The 20,833-nt window shown below is 46.8% G+C and overlaps 1 protein-coding gene across 1 annotated transcript; it reads right to left on the reverse strand.

Annotated features, from left to right (window-relative positions):
* Positions 1–14,866: 14,866 nt before the first annotated feature.
* On the reverse strand, positions 14,867–16,673 carry LOC140916817 (uncharacterized). Its single transcript, XM_073358704.1, has 2 exons — positions 15,996–16,673; positions 14,867–15,408 (listed from the first exon to the last, which is right to left on the reverse strand). Exons 1-2 carry the CDS (start codon positions 16,576–16,578, stop codon positions 14,867–14,869), a joined length of 1,125 nt encoding a protein of 374 aa, XP_073214805.1. The 5' UTR covers positions 16,579–16,673.
* Positions 16,674–20,833: the final 4,160 nt, after the last annotated feature.

Below are 20,833 nucleotides of genomic sequence, written 5' to 3' on the forward strand. Positions count from 1 at the left end.
ACAAACCCTTAGGCTCATAGAGTTTAAGGCTAGAAAAGACCATTGTGATCATCTTATCTACAAGTAGTCAGAACTCCTAGAGTTCAGCAGGTTGGGTTCACACTGGATACCGACGTCCTCTCTGGCTATTAGTCATAATGGGAACTGCTCTGTACTATAAAGTTTTCAAAATTAGACCCTTATAAGTTTTTAAAACCTGGCTGTGCTTGTGGGTGTTGAGCACTGGAAATTGAAGCCCTGCATGAATTCAGCTCCTTGGTTTGTTTGTGAAGTAACAGAGAATAGACTTTGCTGTTTAGTAGAGCTGGTTGTAACAGATAAATGATTCTTTGTCATGGGGGGGATTAGGATTTTTCCCTCCAATTTTGGTTGAAATCCTGACCTCCTCTCCCTAACTGATGCATCAAGTCTTGCTATTGTGGCATGTGATTGGTCACCTAAGTCACATGGTATTTCTCCTTGATTGATTGCCTTTTACTTGAGGTATGAAGCTGCTTGGGAACTCCACCACTCTTCTCACTCCTCACTCTCTTGATATGTTGCATGAGATTCTCTACAGAGGTTCAAGTCAGAGTCATTTAGGATATGTCTACACTACCTGCCGGATCAGTGGGTAGTGATTGATCTATCAGGGGTTGATTTGTCACATCTAGTATAGATGCGACAAAATCGATCCCCGATCACTCTGCTGTCGACTCCGGTACTCCACCATTGTGAGAGGCGGAAGCGGGGTCAACGGGGGAGCGGCGGCAGTCAACCCCGCGCTGTGAGGATGTGAGGTAAGTCAATCTAAGATACGTCGACTTCAGCTACGCTATTCTCGTAGCTGAAGTTGCGTATCTTAGATCGATTCCTCCCCACCCAGTGTAGACCAGGGCTAAGAACTGTACAGTCCCTTTGGAGGTGGGGGTAACACTCAAACCTTTAGTAAACACTCATATGATGGAGGGACTGGCATGCATAGATGCCCTACCCCGAGTCCCCAAGGCTGGAGCATGGTGGAAAATTTACCAGTCAGCTTTGCAGAACAGTCAGCTTTAAAGGGGCCATGCATTGGGCTTGACAATTCTAACCCACTTTGCATGGGAACCGTTACTCTGCAGTCTGGCTGTTTTGCCAAGCCAGATGGCCTTTCACAGATGGCCCAGTGCCAGGAGACAGAGTATACCTGGATTTCAGCTCATTGAGGTTCTCACTAAAACCAGGGTTATTCTCGACGTGCGTTTATATTTAGTGCCTTTTATTTTTATATTGTCTTCCTGTTCCATGCTGTAACTATGGGTCTGGTGTTATATCTTCTACATACATTCTCTCCCTATGAAGATATAAGCAATAGGGGTAACTTTATAGCCCAGTCTGTTTCCAGCTCACTGTGGAGCATGTCCTGGGCAAAGTGTTTGTTTTTACAGAGCCAATTGTTTCCCAACATGAGATGAACACTGAAGTAAGGCAGGGGACAATGGCTACAACCTGAGAACTAAAATCTGTCCACAGTTGTACCCATGCAACCTGCCCTGAAGTCTGGGGCTTTGCACAGGTGTTACTTTGGGACAAACTTGGGCTTGAGTTTTCAGTAAGGTGCAGCCGTTCACTGACGGTGATCATAGTTGCTACAGGAAAGAGAATGAATCGTCAGTGGCATCTGATACCAGTCAGCTCTATGTTCTTGGGGAACAGAGCACAGTATCCAGCCTGTCTGACTCATGAACGACACCCCCCCACAGCCCCCGCAACCTCTGCTTGAACCAAAGCCAATCAGAGAAAAGACTTGCAGAGAGCAGTGAAAGGCAGTGGGAGACCCTTCCTGACAAGGGTAATAGGATTAAGGCAACTCCCCAAGCCTCGTCTGCATCAAAGATGGGACAGGGAGGCATCTCCATTAGCATACAGAATGGAGAACAAAGATTCCAAGGCAAGAACTGCACTGAACTCTGGGACCAGAAAAGCAGGGAAACACTGCATCCTGGGGATCTCTGCTCCAGATGTTAATGAACCTACACCTGCACGCACCCAGCTCAGCAGTTATCAGACCAATTCTAGTAATGAATCCTTGTTTGATATCCAAAATACTGAAGCTGCCTCATTGCATTGTGAGCTCCCTCCAAGGAACACCGCCCAAAGCCGGGAATGATCAGTTTCCATGTCTAGCCTGAACAAAACAACTTTGGTATTCTCCCTTGTTTACACATAAACAAATCTAGTGTTCTCCTTTGAACCATTGTTGTTTCTCTACAAAAACCCCTATGTATGTTCAAGTAAGTGTTCTGATGCATGGATCCAAACTCTACATCAGTTCCACTGGGACTTCATCTTCTCCTGACTGATCGTGCTGGGTGCTCTGCCTGTCTCCAGCACTCAGGACCCTGAGCTACCACCATTACCTGGGAACCCCAACCAGTTCAAGCTTCATGGAGCGGTGAGATCTCCCCCCCCCCCCCCGCCCTTTTCTTTTCTACATCAGGTACAACTTTCTAACCCTGACTTGTTTGATCAGGTATAGTTTTCTATATATGACTTTCGTAACCTTTAATAATGTAACTGTTATGTTTGTTCAGGCTCTCCTTGTGTATTTATAATTATTATTCAATAAATAACTTCTATGGTTAAGCTGGTTGCTTCTCTGTCTCTCTCTCTTTGAACTTTACTATTTTATGTTTTTAGCTTCCCCATTTACTCTGCAGCAACACTCCTCTTACCTAAGCTAAAGATCCCTGTAGCATCCAAAACTCCTGTGTGGTTTGCTCATCAAGTGGGTTACTACCAGAACAATTGTAACGTGAAAGTGGGGATAGGGACGTGCTGAACCTGGGACATACGAGGGTGGCAGCTTGAACGTGCTGCTTGACCCAGTCCGCTGAGTCCAGGGGCACATAAGGGTGACAGCCTGGAAGTGCTCTTCGACCCAGCCTGCTCAGGCTTACTCTGTTCTGGTGCGGTACCAGTGGCACATAAGGGTGGCAGCTTGAAAGTGCTGCCTGGCCCAGCCTATTGAGCCCAGGGATATATAAGGGGTCAGCTTGAAAGCACTGATTGATCTGGTCCACTCAGACTTGCTCTGTGTGTGTGTGTATGTGTGTGTTCATCCGGTTCTGGGGCAGGAGGAACCCAGACCGAGGGAACCTAGGTCCTGCAGGATAGCTCCATTGGGAGGGGACTTGCAGAAGGGAGAAGTAGAGCTCCATATGAAAACACAAGTAACACAAGCAGTACATTGATAGAATTACAGACCTCCCCCACCCCCAAGAAGAGTAACCCTAATAAATGAGCATAGCCCAAAGTAACGGGCAAATCTGGTAACACATTCCACCAGCTTAAACTAGTGTTGCTTTGCCACTGTGCTGTTTGTCACAAGATGTTCCCATTTTGACCAAGCCACAGCTGTCCCTTGAACACTGCACCAGACTGAGAACACTAAACACACCCTGAAATATCTCCAAGGGTGATACCACCTGGTTGCACCCTCAGGTTGTGTTGTGATGGCATTTGGTGCCATGGTGCAGTGGCATTGTGTTCCCACATCATAAGGTTTCAGTGGGATGACACAGCATCAAGAGAACATCAGAGACAAGTCATACAATAATGTGGCCATCTGGTTCCTGACACCATCTGGTGATGTGAGATCAGCAGATGCACATGTTCTTGTTACTGTTAACCAGTATTGAAGCAGGATGGACATTGACGTTCGGTCTCTGACGCAAGGTTTCCAGAGTCAGCGGTGTCACTAATGATGTCTGTTTCAGTAAGCTGGAAGGGGTGCAAAACGAGGATAACTCTCAGGAATACTCTAGAGATGATACTGAAGCAAAATCTATAGCCTGGAAAACCCCCAAACTTTGGGCACATAGAAGAGAGGAATTTGAAATCTGGATCCCAGTTTGTGGCTATGGCCTGTTGCTGTTTTCCAGACACAGTTGGCTGGAGTTAGAATTGAGCTTTCAGAGTGACAAGCTGGGAAAAGATACACTAGGTGCAGCCTTCTCTGATTCTATGTCCGAAATCACCCAGGCCCTGGAGTGGATACTTGGGTAGCGGTAAGGATTGTATAGCGCTAACCTGTTTGAGCACTTGGAAGACTAACTGGCAGGCATGTTAAGAATGAGAAAGATTAAATATATAAGTAAATAATTGAACCGCACACCCATTGCTTCATGCCATTGGGTAGCCTCTAGATTTATACAACATGTGCCAGGCCTGCAAGATGGAGATTGGGATCTCACAGGCTTGAGTCAAATGCATGTGGCTGGTAACATCCTTCTGCTCCCATAGACTGGAAAATTACCTTCCTAGCCAAGCTGCCGGGGGTTAATTACATTTTTACAAAACCTGAATGTTCCACGCTGCTCATTTGACCACAGTACGTCCTTAAAAAGATGGAAGAAGATCAGGCAGATGTTACCGGTCAAAAGATAGACTGAATACACACACTTTTCTCTTTTATTTAACTCCACATGCGCACTGTCTGTGTGTGTGACACTAACCAGCAACAGGTGGGGCTACAGGATATACCTATCTGGGTACATTGGGACGTGCAAGGTCAAAGAATGAGATTGAAAGCCTGGCTCCATTGAAGTCAGTTAGGGTTGGGGGGAAGGGCATTGTCATTGACAGCAGTGGGATTTGACCCCCAAGTGCCTATAACCAAGCAATAAGCTCAGTATGGTTTCATCACCCAGAATCTGTAGGCTGTCTAACAGTAACTTTGAGAGGTGAGAACTCTCCCATCACATAGGAATCTCAATGGGGTGTTAACTCTGAAACGTAATGATGGGACTTTAAATGTCAGCATTAACTACTTCATTGCTAATCATAGTGAGGACAGTGGGAGAAAAGCTGGTGACTGGGAGATGCTGGAAGGAAAGACATGCAAAGGCAAGAAAGGAGGACAGAAGCAGACACAAAAGAGGGAGAGAAACAGAGAAAGGAGGAGAGGGAGGAAGAGAAACAGAGGTTCTAAAGGGGAACAGATTTCCCCATTGAGTGATGCTGGATGCAATAAGATACTTAACAAATAATGCTAATAACTAAATGTTTGGTTACAACATAAAGACTAAATTCCATCTTCGATCTTTATCCAAATCTTGTCAGTGAGCAATTGTAGCTGTACTGTAGATTAAGGGGGATTAGAGTCCTACATTGACATCCAGCCCATGAATTTTAATTAAAAATGGAATTTTAACCTCTCCATGAAATGCGTTTGACACTCTGGTCTAGACTGCGGTTGGACCATCAGTTACTTCCTTATATAAATATTCCACACAACACATTGCTACTTCTTATGTCTATTTAATAGATTGCTGTATGTGTAATGCCAATGTCCCCAGGGTCAGAAATCAGCAGCAGGGCTTGAACTTTCAACATCTGGATCTTAATTCTCGACTGCCTGAGTTAAAATATCTGGTTCTTTTAGCCACAGCGAAAAGGTGGGGCTACAGGATACTACCTATCTGGGTACATTTGGAGGTGCAAGGTCAGAGAATGAGATTGAAAGCCTGGCTCCACTGAAGGCAATTGTGGGGGACGGCGTTGTCATTGACAGCAGTGGGATTCTTCACCCTCTGTGTGGCTGAGTGACTGCTAGAGGCAGACAGAGCATCACACCAAGTGGTGAGAGTTTACAGATAGAAAATGTTGTCACTTCTATCTCTTTGACTGTCATTGCAACACAATACGTCACAATGTCATAATGATCATCCACTGATCACGGAGGACTTAATACCACTTTGCATTAGGTTCCTGAACAAGCTGACTGGACCATATTGTTGGTTGGGTGCCATGGTGACATCCCGTATCATCTGCTATACAAGGAATGCCACTAGGTAGGAGAGGGTAAGGCACCAAAATACAAGTTAGAATTGTTAAAGAAGGCTGGGAAAGTTTTTCCTAATATACAACCTAAACCTCCCCCACTGCAACTTGAGACCACTATTCCTTGTTCTGTCATCTGCTATCACTGAGAATATTCTAGATCCATCCTCTTTGGATCCACCTTTCAGGTAGTTAAAAGCAGCTATCAAATCCCCCCTCATTCTTCTCTTCTGTAGACTAAACAATCCCAGTTCCCTCAGCCTCTCCTCATAACTCATGTGTTCCAGTCCCCTAATCATTTTTGTTGCCCTTCGCTGGACTCTCTCCAATTTCTCCACATCCTTCTTGTAGTGTGGAGCCCAAAACTGGACACAGTACTCCAGATGAGGCCTCACCAATGTTGAATAGAGGGGAACGATCACGTCCCTCGATCTGCTGACCCTGCTCTGCTGTGAGAACCCCTACTCCTGGGTTGTTCATGCACAGACTCTGGCATGTAAGATGCTTGGATTGTGCAACTGAATGATACTAGCCAATAACTCCGGTCCTAGATGCAACCCTAGGAACATCCGTCTTGCAGTGTCCAGTTATGCCCGCTGGACAATGCAAGCTTATATGAGTTTGTCAATTTAACAAAGAAATTGATATGTACCAGGCTTGTTATCCCAAGTGGAGTCTCTGACGTGCTTCAAACCAAATGCACTGCTTCAAATAGAATAAACAAATGACTTTATTAACCATAAAAGATAGATTTTAAGTGATTATAAGTCAAAGCACAAGAAGTCAGATTTGGTCAAATGAAATAAAAGCAAAATGCATTCTAAGCTGATCTTAATACGTTCAATGCTCTTACAAACTTAGATGCTTCTCACCACAGGCTGGCTGGTTGCCCTTCAGCCAGGCCCTTCCCTTTGATCAGTGCTTCAGTCACTTGGTGGTGATGTCTGTAGATGGAGGTGGAAGAGAGAGGACAAGCATGGCAAACATCTCTCCCTTTTATCATGTTCTTTCTTCCCTCTTGGCTTTGCCGCCTCTCCCCCCTTCAGGGTTAGGTGCACATTACCTTATCATAGTCCCAAACTGACCCAGGGAAGGGGGGTGACTCACTCGAGAGTCCAACAGATCCTTTGTTGCTGCCTAGGCCAGTGTCCTTTGTTCCTGTGAGGCTGGGCTGGGTTTGTCCCATACATGCCCTGATGAGGTGTGAACTGCCCCTTTGATCCTGGAGAGTTTTGCCTGGGCTTGTTTTAAGCCATGAGGACACATTTTCAGCCTCATAACTATATACATGAAATTACAACCTATAACATATTATAAGGATGAACTTGGGGGGGGGCAGGGTATTCCCTGAGGGACAGAGTGTCACACTTGGCCCAAGGCAGAGTTGGAAATAGAATTCAGGAAGCTATGCTGATCCTTTGCAGCTGACCACATTCTCATGGAACAACAGAGTGGATTTGTTTTTAAACCACTGTCCCCAAAACACCCACAAATTAGGTCCATTCCATCCTTCTCGTGGGGCTCTTGTGACTCTCCCTCTGTTTGTGGCTGATGATGTCATCATAACTCACAGATGGAATTGTGTTCTTAGTACGTACAATTCTGGAAGTGGCTTATTTGGGCTAGTCTACAGTTGCTTAGTAAAATCTCCTGGGCCGCCTTTTCTGAGGCTCCAGATCCCCTTTTCCTTTTTCAAAGGTCACCATCATTTTCCTCCTCCCAGGAGATTATATTTTTGCTGTGTGGAGAAAGGCCAGTCCTGGGATGGAGGTTTTCACTGCGGCTCATTGACATATTTCCCCCAGTTCAAGACTTAGTAACGATGCTGACGACTAATATCGGGGTCAGAGGGGCATATTGTGCTCTCGTCTGCACCCAAAGCTAATGGAGTTTCTCTGTGTTTACACCGCTGTAGTTGGGAGCAGAGTTTGGCCTAAGAATTTTGAAGGGCAGAACTTTCAGTAAGATTAAGGCAGACAGGTTCTTGGGGACAGAATGAGGCTAATTCAGCTGACAACCAATGGGAGATGAAAGTGCTTTCTATTATTCATCTTTAGCCCTGGTCCGGGGAGATGGGGGCTGGGTTTTATCGCTCATGAGCTGACAGAGATGCAATAGCAGCCTGGCAACAGAGGTTGACATGCTTGGTACAACAACAGTGAGGGTCAATTTTTGAATAACACTGGCTTGAGCCACAAGCATGGAGCAGGCTGGGGCAGAGTAAAACTTCCCCCCGGATGCATCTGAGTCCTGACCCGCAGGGCTTCCCCCTGCCTCCCTCCCTGCTCTGCTATTCCAGTCCTCAACCCCTACCCAACTCTGCCAGTGTACCTCAGACCTGGCCTACAACACCCCCTGCCCTTCCATTCTTGGTCTCCCATAGTGCTCTGCTGATGCACCTCAATCCCCACTTGCAACACCCCAGCTATTCCAGCCCTGAGCTCCCCACACAGCTCTGCTCAGGCATCTCACAGACATTAAGACCATAAGGGACCATCATGATCATCTAGTCTGATCTTCTGAACATCGCAGGCCGCAGAACCTCAAACACTCGCTCCTGTAAAAGGCCCATAACCTCTGGCTGAGTTACTCAAAGTTCTCAAATCATGACTTAAAGACTTCAAATTACAAAGAAACCGCCTTTTACACTAGTTTAAACCTGCAAATGAACGGTGCCCCATGCTGCACCCCCAGTGTAGAATGTGGGTTTCACACAGCTGACAGGCTGCTCTCTGGGAAGGCCCCTGGCCACTGGAATGCACTTTCCCCTTAGGTTGCCAGACCCCTGATTTGTTAGCCTTCTAGCTTTTCCCCTCAGGCATTTAGGGAGGGAGTGGGATGAGGGTTGCATGGGGTTATCTACTGGCATGGGATAATTATATTGTGGGGCTGTGCCTGATGATACTTGTACAAGGGATTGTCAGTGGATTTAAATGGTCAAATGGGATTTTTTCCCCACTGACTCAGTCCCTTCCTCCATGCCAGCAGCAGTACAGGCCCCTCCCTAAGAAGGAAATGCCACTGTGCCAGCAGGGGATGCTCTTTTTCCTCAGACTGCACCCTGCCTTCCCCCACATTCATTCTGACCAGAAGGATCCCAGAGCACAGGAATCAGTTTGCCCATCTCTAAAATGCAGCCACTTCAGGAGAGGAATGCAGCAACACTGCACAGAAATGTTGTACGGGAAGTGAAGAATACCCTTGTCATGCTCACGACCTTAGGGAAGACTGTCACAAAGCAGGGCAGAGACCCCAAAATGCCTGTATGTTCTATCATTAGATTTTACCAACCCAGTAACAATGTGAACTCCTAAAGCACTGTAACTTCCTTACCATGGACTCCCAGACAGTCCCCTTGGGCACTCCAGTCTATTTTGCCATCCAGGCAAGCTGGACTTAGTGATAGTTGGTTGCTATATACCAAAGATCACAACATTTTCAAGTTGCTCCCAGTCCCAAGGGACCAGTCACGTACCCCAGATCAGTTTGTACCTTAGATCTCACACCAAAGACAACACTTGTAGCCAATCCTATAGTAAACTAACTAAAGATTTATTAACTAGGAAAAAGAAATGAGAGCATTATTACAAGGTTAAAGCAAGCAAACATATATATACAAATGAGTTACAGTCTATGTATGGTTTTTAAAAGTGATAGAGTTGTAGTTATCTGCCAGCTCTGAATGTCTTTAGAGCTAAGCCAGGTTGACCCTGGGGATCACTGCTTCTGTTTCATAGCTCTGGCTCTGTGAGAGTCCAAACAGCAAAAGAGATGAGAAAATTTCTTGTCAGCTATTTCTATTTCCTTGCCCTTTTGCACGTAGCCTCTTAAATATTACCTTATAGCAGGGGATAAAGAAATGATAAGGAAGATTAATGCATGCAGCATCTTACAAGCATTTCATAAAGTCCAAATGCTAAATGTTGTTAAAAGTCCAATACCCATCTTAGCCACACAAACACACAGTTGACACAGACTGGTTTCCAGCAATGAATTTGTCAGTGCTCGGCTGAGGCCTAAAGCCTTGGTAAGAGCTGGCACCTGGTCTGTCAGTGTCACAACCCTCTCTTACCAAACTCTCCCCAACGCTCACTCTCCATTATAGAGAAGGCTCTGTCTGCCTCTAGCAGTCACTCTCCATTTCTCCATTAAAGAGAAGCAGACATTCCTGGGTGTGCCTCGAATGGGCCCTGCCTGTGTGGAAGGACATATTGCCCACCCGCACCTGCCCAGTGCCTGCTGGAAAATTCCCATTAGCGCAAGGGGCAGCTGGAACAAGCCCTGAGTTTCTGGTCTGTGCATGCATGTTTTGTCCAGGACATTTCCTTTTCTGAGCACCTCCCCTGGCGCGAGCCCTGGGAGTGGAATCCATGTCAGCCAGGTACCTCTGATCCACACCCATATATTGAAATACTTGTTGCTTTGTGGATGATGCAAGACCTCAAACTAGCCCTCTCCGCAGACTTGCCTGTCCTTCCCATCAGATCAAACCAGTAGTGACTGATGGCCAGGAGCACCCCTTGCCAGCTGGCAGTGACAGGAAACAGGCCTCTTTAATGGCATTCCTTTTACGTATGGGTGTAAACTTTATTTTTACACCCAGGGAGCCTTCTGAGACCACAGTCTGTATTTTATCATGGAGACATTAATGCAAAAGCATAACTTCATCCTACCCCTGTTATCTGGCTCCCTATAAGTAGGGCCCTACCAAATTCACAGCCATGAAAAATACATCATGGACCGTGAGATCTGGTCTCCCTCTGTGAAATCTGGTCTTTTGTGTGCTTTCACCCTACACTATACAGATTTCACAGGGGAGATCAGTGTTTCTCAAATTGGGGGTCCTGCCAAAAGGAAATTGCAGGGGGGTCACAAGGTTATTTTAGGGGGAGGGGTCACGGTATTGCCACCCTTACTTCTGTGCTGCCTTCAGAACTCAGTGGCCAGAGAGCGGTGACTGTTGGCCGGGCACCCAGCTCGGAAGGCAGCTTCCCACCAGCAACAGTGCAGAAGTAAGGGTGGCAATACCATACCGTGCTGGCGAGTGGTAGCAGCTGACTGAGGGCCCAGCTGTGCAGGCAGCAGCACAGAAGGGGGGCAATTGGGGGGAGGGATAGCTCAGTGGTTTGAGCATTGGCCTGCTAAATCCAGGGTTGTGAGTTCAATCCTTGAGGGGGCCATTTAGGGATCTGGGGCAAAAATTGGGGATTGGCCCTGCTTTGAGAAGGGGATTGGACTAGATGACCTCCTGAGGTCCCTTCCAACCCTGATATGCTATGATTCTATACCATACCATCCTTACTTCTATGCTACTGCTGGCGGTGGCTCTGCCTTCAGAGCTGGGCTCCCAGCCCGCAGCCGCCGCTCTCCAGCTGCCCAGCTCCGAAGGCAGCGCCGCTGTCAGCAGCAGCGCAGAACTAAGGGTAGCAGTACCACAACCTCCCCTACAATAACCTTGTGACCCCCTCCCCAACTCCTTTTTGGTTCAGAACCCCTACAGTTAGAACACCATGAAATTTCAGATTTAAATAGCTGAAATAATGAAATTTACTGTTTTTTAAATCCTATGACTATGAAAATTGACCGTGAATGTGGTAGTATCCGACCTATAAGTCTCCTCAGATTGCGCTCAGGTTTGCATGCAGTCCTGACTCCTCGTACAAGTTTCCCCCATACATGGCTGCTGAGGTGGGAGTGACTGCAGGCCGTGTGATGCAGAGGGATTTGAACTGACAGCTCCGTGTCCTTGGCATATGTACAAATCCCTAACGAATAAGCCTTGCTCTATATGCTCAGTAGATCTCTAATGGTGTGTGATGGAGGGGGAGGGAGACTGAGCAGGTATTGATGCCAGACCAGAGGAGACATGAATCAGGTAGGAAGTCAATTTGAAGGGCTGAGTTACTGCTAGCTTAGACCCAGATCCTCAAAGGTGCTTAGACTCCTAACTTCCGTCTGGGTCTGGAGCTTGGCTGAGCTCAAAGCCATGAGCAAGGGGAGATGCATAAGCAGCATCACCCCAGGAGTAGCTTTAGGAGAGATTGTGTTTCAGCAACAACGCACATCCCCTCTATCCTTCCTCCTTGCTGGGCAAGGGGATTGTAATGTGATGCTGGCCATGGGAGCAGAGCCAAAGCTCTCCCCTCTCTTTGCTCCCCCTCGCCCAGCTCTCCAGGGGTAGAGTAATGGTTATGAACCTGCACCCACTCCCAAAGTCCTGGTATCTCCCTCAGGGGTTATTGGGGGGAGGGTTCTCACCCCTTACTCCTGTGCCCAGCGTGTAGGCCAGGTCCCAATCTACAGCTGGTTGAAATTTTTGAATGAAAAGCTCTTTCAAGGCAAAATGGCTTTTTAAAAAATGGATTATTTTGCAAAAAAAATTGTCAAAAACGTGATTTTTGTGTGTGAGTGTGAAAAATGTTGTGGTCTTTTGCGGGATTTAAAAAAAAAGAAGTCAATGGCCATTTCCAGAACATCTTGTATACTATTTTCAATACAAACTTTGTTGTTGTTTTTTAAAATTCATTAATAATTTGCGGAAAACTATATGGGCCTGCTTCTCTGAAAACTCAGAGTTTTTTCTCCAAAAAGAATCATTTCTTATTTTTTGACCAGCTCTGTCATAATCTAATTAATAGAAGGAAAGCCTGGTTTATTGGCTCGCAAGATCCTGGATCCAACAAAATTGAAGACAGTGCAGAGAAAAGCCACAAAATCTATTCAAGAGCTGTAGATAGTACCTTAGGGTATGTCTACACTACGAAATTAGGTCGAATTTATAGAAGTCGGTTTTTTTGAAATCGGTTTTATATATTCGAGTGTGTGTGTCCCCACAGAAAATGCTCTAAGTGCATTAAGTGCATTAACTCGGCGGAGCGCTTCCACAGTACCGAGGCAAGCGTCGACTTCCGGAGCGTTGCACTGTGGGTAGCTATCCCACAGTTCCCGCAGTCTCCGCTGCCCATTGGAATTCTGGGTTGATATCCCAATGCCTGATGGGGCTAAAACATTGTCGCGGGTGGTTCTGGGTACATATCGTCAGGACCCCGTTCCCACCCTCCCTCCCCCCGTGAAAGCAAGGGCAGACAATCATTTCGCGCCTTTTTTGTCTGCTGCCAGCCAAAGATGTAAAGGATAGATGGAGTGGGTCAGAACAAGAAATAGACCAGATTTGTTTTGTACTCATTTTCCTCCTCCCCTGTCTAGATCACACTGCAGTCAGTCACAGAGAAGGCGCAGCGAGGTTAATCTAGCCATGTATCAATCAGAGGCCAGGCTAACCTCCTTGTTCCAATAACAACGATAACTTTGGTGCACCATTTCTTATTGGAACCCTCCGTGCAGTCCTGCCTGAAATACTCCTTGATGTACAGGCACACCCTTTGTTGATTTTAGCTCCCTGAAGCCAACCCTGTAAGCCGTGTCGTCAGTCGCCCCTCCCTCCGTCAGAGCAACGGCAGACAATCGTTCCGCGCCTTTTTTCTGTGCGGACGCCATACCAAGGCAAGCATGGAGGCCACTGAGCTCATTTTGGCAATTAGGAGCACATCAACCACCACACGCATTATCCAGCAGTATATGCAGCACCAGAACATGGCAACGCGATACCGGGCGAGGAGGCGACGTCAGCGCGGTCCCGTGAGTGATCAGGACATGGACACAGATTTCTCTGAAAGCATGGGCCCTGCCAATGCATGCATCATGGTGCTAATGGGGCAGGTTCATGCTGTGGAACGCCGATTCTGGGCTCGGGAAACAAGCACAGACTGGTGGGACCGCATAGTGTTGCAGGTCTGGGACGATTCCCAGTGGCTGCGAAACTTTCGCATGCGTAAGGGCACTTTCATGGAACTTTGTGACTTGCTTTCCCCTGCCCTGAAGCGCATGAATACCAGGATGAGAGCAGCCCTCACAGTTGAGAAGCGAGTGGCGATAGCCCTGTGGAAGCTTGCAATGCCAGACAGCTACCGGTCAGTTGGGAATCAATTTGGAGTGGGCAAATCTACTGTGGGGGCTGCTGTGATGCAAGTAGCTCACGCAATCAAAGATCTGCTGATATCAAGGGTAGTGACCCTGGGAAATGTGCAGGTCATAGTGGATGGCTTTGCTGCAATGGGATTCCCTAACTGTGGTGGGGCTATAGACGGAACCCATATCCCTATCTTGGCACCGGAGCACCAAGCCGGCGAGTACATAAACCGCAAGGGGTACTTTTCGATAGTGCTGCAAGCTCTGGTGGATCACAAGGGACGTTTCACCAACATCAACGTGGGATGGCCGGGAAAGGTGCATGACGCTCGCATCTTCAGGAACTCTGGTCTGTTTCAAAAGCTGCAGGAAGGGACTTTCTTCCCAGACCAGAAAATAACTGTTGGGGATGTTGAAATGCCTATATGTATCCTTGGGGACCCAGCCTACCCCTTAATGCCATGGCTCATGAAGCCGTACACAGGCAGCCTGGACAGTGGTCAGGAGCTGTTCAACTACAGGCTGAGCAAGTGCAGAATGGTGGTAGAATGTGCATTTGGACGTTTAAAGGCGCGCTGGCGCAGTTTACTGACTCGCTTAGACCTCAGCGAAACCAATATTCCCACTGTTATTACTGCTTGCTGTGTGCTCCACAATATCTGTGAGAGTAAGGGGGAGACGTTTATGGCGGGGTGGGAGGTTGAGGCAAATCGCCTAGCTGCTGGTTACGCGCAGCCAGACACCAGGGCGGTTAGAAGAGCTCAGGAGGGCGCGGTACGCATCAGAGAAGCTTTGAAAACCAGTTTCATGACTGGCCAGGCTACAGTGTGAAAGTTCTGTTTGTTTCTCCTTGATGAAACCCCCCGCCCCTTGGTTCACTCTACTTCCCTGTAAGCTAACCACCCTCCCCTCCTCCCTTTAATCACCGCTTGCAGAGGCAATAAAGTCATTGCTGCTTCACAGTCATGCATTCGTTATTCATTCATCACACAAATAGGGAGATGACTACCAAGGTATCCCAGGAGGGGTGGTGGAGGAGGGAAGGAAAATGCCACACAGCATTTTAAGCACAGCACTTTAAAAGTTTACAACTTTAAAATTTATTGAATGACAGCCTTCTTTTTTTTGGGCAATCCTCTGTTGTGGAGTGGCTGGTTGGCCGGAGGCCCCCCCACCGCGTTCTTGGGCGTCTGGGTGTGGAGGCTATGGAACTTGGGGAGGAGGGCGGTTGGTTACAGAGGGGCAGCAGTGGCAGTCTGTGCTCCAGCTGCCTTTGCTGCAGCTCAACCATACACTGGAGCATTCTGGTTTGGTCCTGCAGCAGCCTCAGCATTGAATCCTGCCTCCTCTCATCACGCTGCCGCCACATTTGAGCTTCAGCCCTGTCTTCAGCCCGCCACTTACTCTCTTCAGCCCGCCACTTACTCTCTTCAGCCCTCCACCTCTCCTCCCGGTCATTTTGTGCTTTCCTGCACTCTGACATTATTTGCCTCCACGCATTCGTCTGTGCTCTGTCAGTGTGGGAGGACAGCATGAGCTCGGAGAACATTTCATCGCGAGTGCGTTTTTTTTTCTTTCTAAGCTTCACTAGCCTCTGGGAAGGAGAAGATCCTGTGATCATTGAAACACATGCAGCTGGTGGAGAAAAAAAAAGGGACAGCGGTATTTAAAAAGACACATTTTATAAAACAGTCGCTACACTCTTTCAGGGTAAACCTTGCTGTTAACATTACATACATAGCACATGTGCTTTCGTTACAAGGTCGCATTTTGCCTCCTCCCACCGCGTGACTACCCCCTCAACCTTCCCCCCTCCCTGTGGCTAACAGCGGGGAACATTTCTGTTCAGCCACAGGCAAACAGCCCAGCAGGAATGGGCTATACTGAGTGTCCCTGAAGAAAAGCACCCTATTTCAACCAGGTGACCATGAATTATATCTCACTCTCCTGAGGATAACACAGAGAGAGAAAGAACGGATTTTGGTTGAATGCCAGCAAACATACACTGCAATGCTTTGTTCTACAGTGATTCCCGAGTATGTGTTACTGGCCTGGAGTGATAAAGTGTCCTACCATGAAGGACAAAATAAGGCTGCCCTCCCCAGAAACCTTTTGCAAAGGCTTTAGGACTACATCTAGGAGAACCGCAAATGCCAGGGCAAAGTAATCCTTTCACATGCTTGCTTTTAAACCATGTATAGCATTTTAAAAGGTACACTCACCAGAGGTCCCTTCTCTGCCTGCTGGGTCCAGGAGGCAGCCTTGGGTGGGTTCGGGGGGTACTGGCTCCAGGTCTAGGGTGAGAAACAGTTCCTGGCTGTCGGGAAAACCGGTTTCTCCGCTTGCTTGCTGTGAGCTATCTACAACCTCCTCCTCCTCATCATCTTCTTCGTCCCCAAAACCTGCTTCCGTATTGCCTCCATCTCCATTGAAGGAGTCAAACAACACGGCTGGGGTAGTGGTGGCTGAACCCCCTAAAATGGCATGCAGCTCATCATAGAAGCGGCATGTTTGGGGCTCTGACCCAGAGCGGCTGTTCGCCTCTCTGGTTTTCTGGTAGGCTTGCCTCAGCTCCTTCAGTTTCACGCGGCACTGCTTCGGGTCCCTGTTATGGCCTCTGTCCTTCATGCCCTGGGAGATTTTCACAAAGGTTTTGGCATTTCGAAAACTGGAACGGAGTTCTGATAGCACGGATTCCTCTCCCCAAACAGCGATCAGATCCCGTACCTCCCGTTCGGTCCATGCTGGAGCTCTTTTGCGATTCTGGGACTCCATCATGGTCACCTGTGCTGATGAGCTCTGCATGGTCACCTGCAGCTTGCCACGCTGGCCAAACAGGAAATGAGATTCAAAAGTTCGCGGTTCTTTTCCTGTCTACCTGGCCAGTGCATCTGAGTTGAGAGTGCTGTCCAGAGCGGTCAGAATGGAGCACTCTGGGATAGCTCCCGGAGGCCAATACCATCGAATTGTGTCCACAGTACCCCAAATTCGAGCTGGGAACGTCGATTTAAGCGCTAATCCACTTGTCAGGGGTGGAGTAAGGAAATCGATTTTAAGAGCCCTTTAAGTCGAAATAAAGGGCTTCACTGTGTGGACGGGTGAAGGTTTAAATCGATTTAACGTTGCTAAATTCGACCTAAAGTCCTAGTGTAGACCAGGGCTTACAGTGAGATGTTTAAGGTGTTTGATTTGTTTAGTTTATCAACAAGAAGATCAAGAGTGTACAAGTACCTTTATGGGGAGGAAATACTAGGTGGTAAAGGGCTCTTTAATTTAGCAGAGAAAGGCAGAAAAAGAACCAGTGGCTGGAAGTTAAAGCCAGACAAAGTCAAATTAGAAATAAGACATTTTTAACAATAAGGGTGATTAACCACTGGAGCAAACTGCCAGGAGAAGAAGTAGATTCTCCATCACTTGGCATCTTCAAGTCAAGGCTAGAGGCCTTTATACAGGGGTAACTGGGTGAAATTCCATGATCTGTTATGCAGGAGGTCACATTAGATCACTCAATGGTCCCTTCTGGACTTAAAAATCTATGAATGTAGAAGCCAGGGACATTAACTTTATGTGACCTCAGACAAGTCACTTCCCATCTCTATGCCTCAGCTTCCCCTTCAGTAAAATGAGCTTAATGTAGTTCTCTTTAGAGTCATGGTCTTGAGGAAGCCAGCAGCTTCTCACCCCCCGCTCCCCGCTTTTGTCGTTTAGGCAGCTGTGTGCCAAGGCCTGTGTCCCATACAAACAGGATTTGGCCTTGGTCTGGTAGCCAACTTATACTAATCAGTTTACATTAGGATCTGCGAAAAGAGAGAATTCCATTTCTTGACAGCGCTCTAATGCTCCAGCACTTTTGTCTTCAAAGTCCTAGGATTTACCACATACCTTGCAGTGGCACCCTTGACCTAGATGTGAGGAGGATTGTTACTGATGGAGACAGTTGATGTCGTACAGGCCTGTGCCATCTGTCAGGAGTATCATGGGGCTGGAGTGATTTGAGAAGGATCACTGGAGAGTTGGATGTGTTGGGAACATTCAGAAACTGAGTGACTTTAAATGCACCAGTTGTGAGGAGAAGTATCCAGTTATCTGAATGGGAATGAGTATGAAGCAGGAGATGCTAGGGAGGCCAACACTTTGGAACAGTCAAGGAGACCATGGGTAAAATTTTCCAAAGTGCTTAAGTGTCTTTCATAGAGGCCAGAAGGAACCACTGTGATCATCTGATCTGATGTCCTGTAAAACACAGGCCAGAGAACTTCCCCAAAATAATTCCCGGAGCAGATCTTTTACAAAAATACCCAGTGTTGATTTAAAAATTGTCCGAGATGGAAACTCTACTATGAGCCTTGGTAAGTTGTTCCAATGGTTAATTACTCTCACTCTTAAAAATTTACACCCTATTTCCAGTCTGAATTTGTCTAGCTTCAACTTCCAGCCATTGGATTGTGTTAGACCGTTCCTGGCTGGATTGAAGAGCTCATTATAAAATATTGTTCCCCAAGTAGGTATTTATAGACTGTAATCCAGTCACCCCTTACCCTTCTCTTCCTTAAATTAAACAGATTGAGCTCTTTGAGTCTATCCCTATAAGGAATGCTTTCTAATCCTCTAATCATTCTTGTAGTTCTTCTCTGAACCAGTTTATCAACATTCTCTTCAAATGATGGGCATCCGCACTGGACACAGGATTCCAGCAGGGGTCACACCAGCACCAAGCCTAAATACTATTTTCAAAAGTGGCTTAAGCACTTAGAAGCCTATGGTGCTTTTGAAAATGTTGAGCTATATTCCAAAGAATCCATCCCAGGCTTTACATCAGGCTCCGTCCATGCTGGGCAGAACTTTGGGAGTTTAGTTCATGCTATGTGAATACCCATGTTGTGCAGATGTGATCAGTAAAGCTGAGAAATTACTGTACTTGAACACTGAGTCTGCCTAGTCTCGGGGTATTAAGGAGAGTGATCACTTTAGATAAGCTGTTGCCAACTGGAGAGTGGGTTTGTGGGGGGGGGGGGGGAAACCTGGATTTATGCTGGAAATGGCCCACCTTGATTAACACATTGTAAGGAGACTGATCACTTTAGATAAGCTATTACCAGCAGGAGAGTGGGGTGGGGGGAGAGAAAACCTTTTGTAGTAATACACACCCATTTTTTCATGGTTTGTGTGTATAAAAACATCTTTTGTATTTTCCACAGTATGCATCCGATGAAGTGAGCTGTAGCTCACGAAAGCTTATGATCAAATAAATTGGTTAGTCTCTAAGGTGCCACAAGTACTCCTGTTCTTTTTGCGAATACAGACTAACACGGCTGTTACTCTGAAACCTGGTATTAATTCAGGCAGCTCCCACTAATCTGGGGCTATAAATAACACTGCTGACTGACATCCCCATGGTCCTGGAAATCCATGAAAAGTGAAGAAACAAACTATGCTGATACGGACCAATGCAACCCCAATCTGCCAGCCAATTTTACTGTTAAAGCGGTCTCATTCTGTGGGTTCTCCCCACCTAGCAACATTGTGTTTGCTATTCAGTGCCAGAGGCATTGCTTCTGCGCAGCCTTTAATTTGTGATGGCAAGGCTGACGCTCTTAATATTGCTATGGACTGATTTCTTAGAAACAGCCAGAGACCCCATTAATGGCATTGCTCATTCCTTGAACACATGCACACAGCACAGCTCCTGGCACGGGAGTGTATCTTCCCAGGGGGAAATTGCACATGGTGGAGAAACTTACTGCACATCTGACCAAAATTACGGCCAGGAAATGGGCAAAACCAGAACTGTAGACCTGACCTGCCCAATTCAGAGTTTTGGTGCTTTAGAGAAAGTAGAAACTGGATCCCAAGCTGTTTCAAAATCTGATTGATGAAGAAGCTTTGCCAAACCAATAGTCTAACCCAGGCTCTCTTCTCTGTCTCCAGTTATTATTATGTGGCTGGGTTGATGTGATCTGTATTTACAGAAAATGGGAAACACAAATACGAGAGCTGTTTTGGCATTTTTCAAATTTTAAAAGATTTTTTTTAATCAGGAAATTTTTAATGACTTTCTCATGATTCCCCCCCAACCCCCCCTGGCTTTTGACAAAAACCTTGAAAATTCAACTAAAAAATAGGTTTATTCTTTGCAAGTTACCCGCTTCCCCCACATTATTTTACCAGCTCTAACAAATATGCCACTATAATAACTACAGGCCTAATTCTTTCACACCAGGATTGGTATTAGATGCCTGTGGGAAATAGACTCTAACTGCAGCCCCAAAAATGTTCTCTTGTGGAATTCAATAAAGACAATAGACATCAGTTGCTGAGTTGAGGTGTTTATTTAATTGGCACAGGCTGAGGTGATTTGAACAGGGATAGAGAGTGAAGAGACTTTGCTTCTGCCTCTGTGTCTCTGTCTAACCTTGGGCAAATCATTTCATCGCTGTGTCTTGGTTTCTCTACCAGTATAATGGGGACAATGATATCTACTGCACAAGGTAGCTTGAGTTTAGGGTGCTCAGCCATTCTCATGATTGGGCCAACATTTTCTGGGCCTCAGTTTCCTCATCTGGGCAAGGGGCAAAAGAATACCCACCTTTGTAAGGGGCTTTGAAATCTTCAGATGCTAGGCCCTGTATAGGTGCCGAACATCCTGCAGAGCAGCCCAGCTCTTAGCCTGGAACAATTGAAATGCAGCTAACTCCACAGCCTGAGGCTATGTGCAGCATAATAGGGTTGGGCGTTTTCAGACAAGCTGGGAAGCTGATTGGCTGTGCGTCCCTGAGTGCTCTCAGAAACTGGGCCAGTGCATTCTATTCCCATGTCCCACAGACTCGCCGTATGTGCGCAAAATATTTTAATGTAACATGACAAGTAAATGGAAATCTTCCACCTGGAGAGAGTTACCGCCAGAAACACCCCTCCCTTTCTTCTCTTGCCAACAGCACGTCCCCTGGGACAGATGTGGGGTGCCTGAAAAACCTCATCTGCCCTGAATGGGGATTGTATTCCCCTGGGTTGCCTGGTGAGGGCTAGAGTGTAACCACTGTAGCTAGAGCTGTCCTATTGT

Source organism: Lepidochelys kempii, chromosome 9 (assembly GCF_965140265.1).
Source record: "Lepidochelys kempii isolate rLepKem1 chromosome 9, rLepKem1.hap2, whole genome shotgun sequence".
NCBI classification, from domain to species: domain Eukaryota; kingdom Metazoa; phylum Chordata; order Testudines; family Cheloniidae; genus Lepidochelys; species Lepidochelys kempii.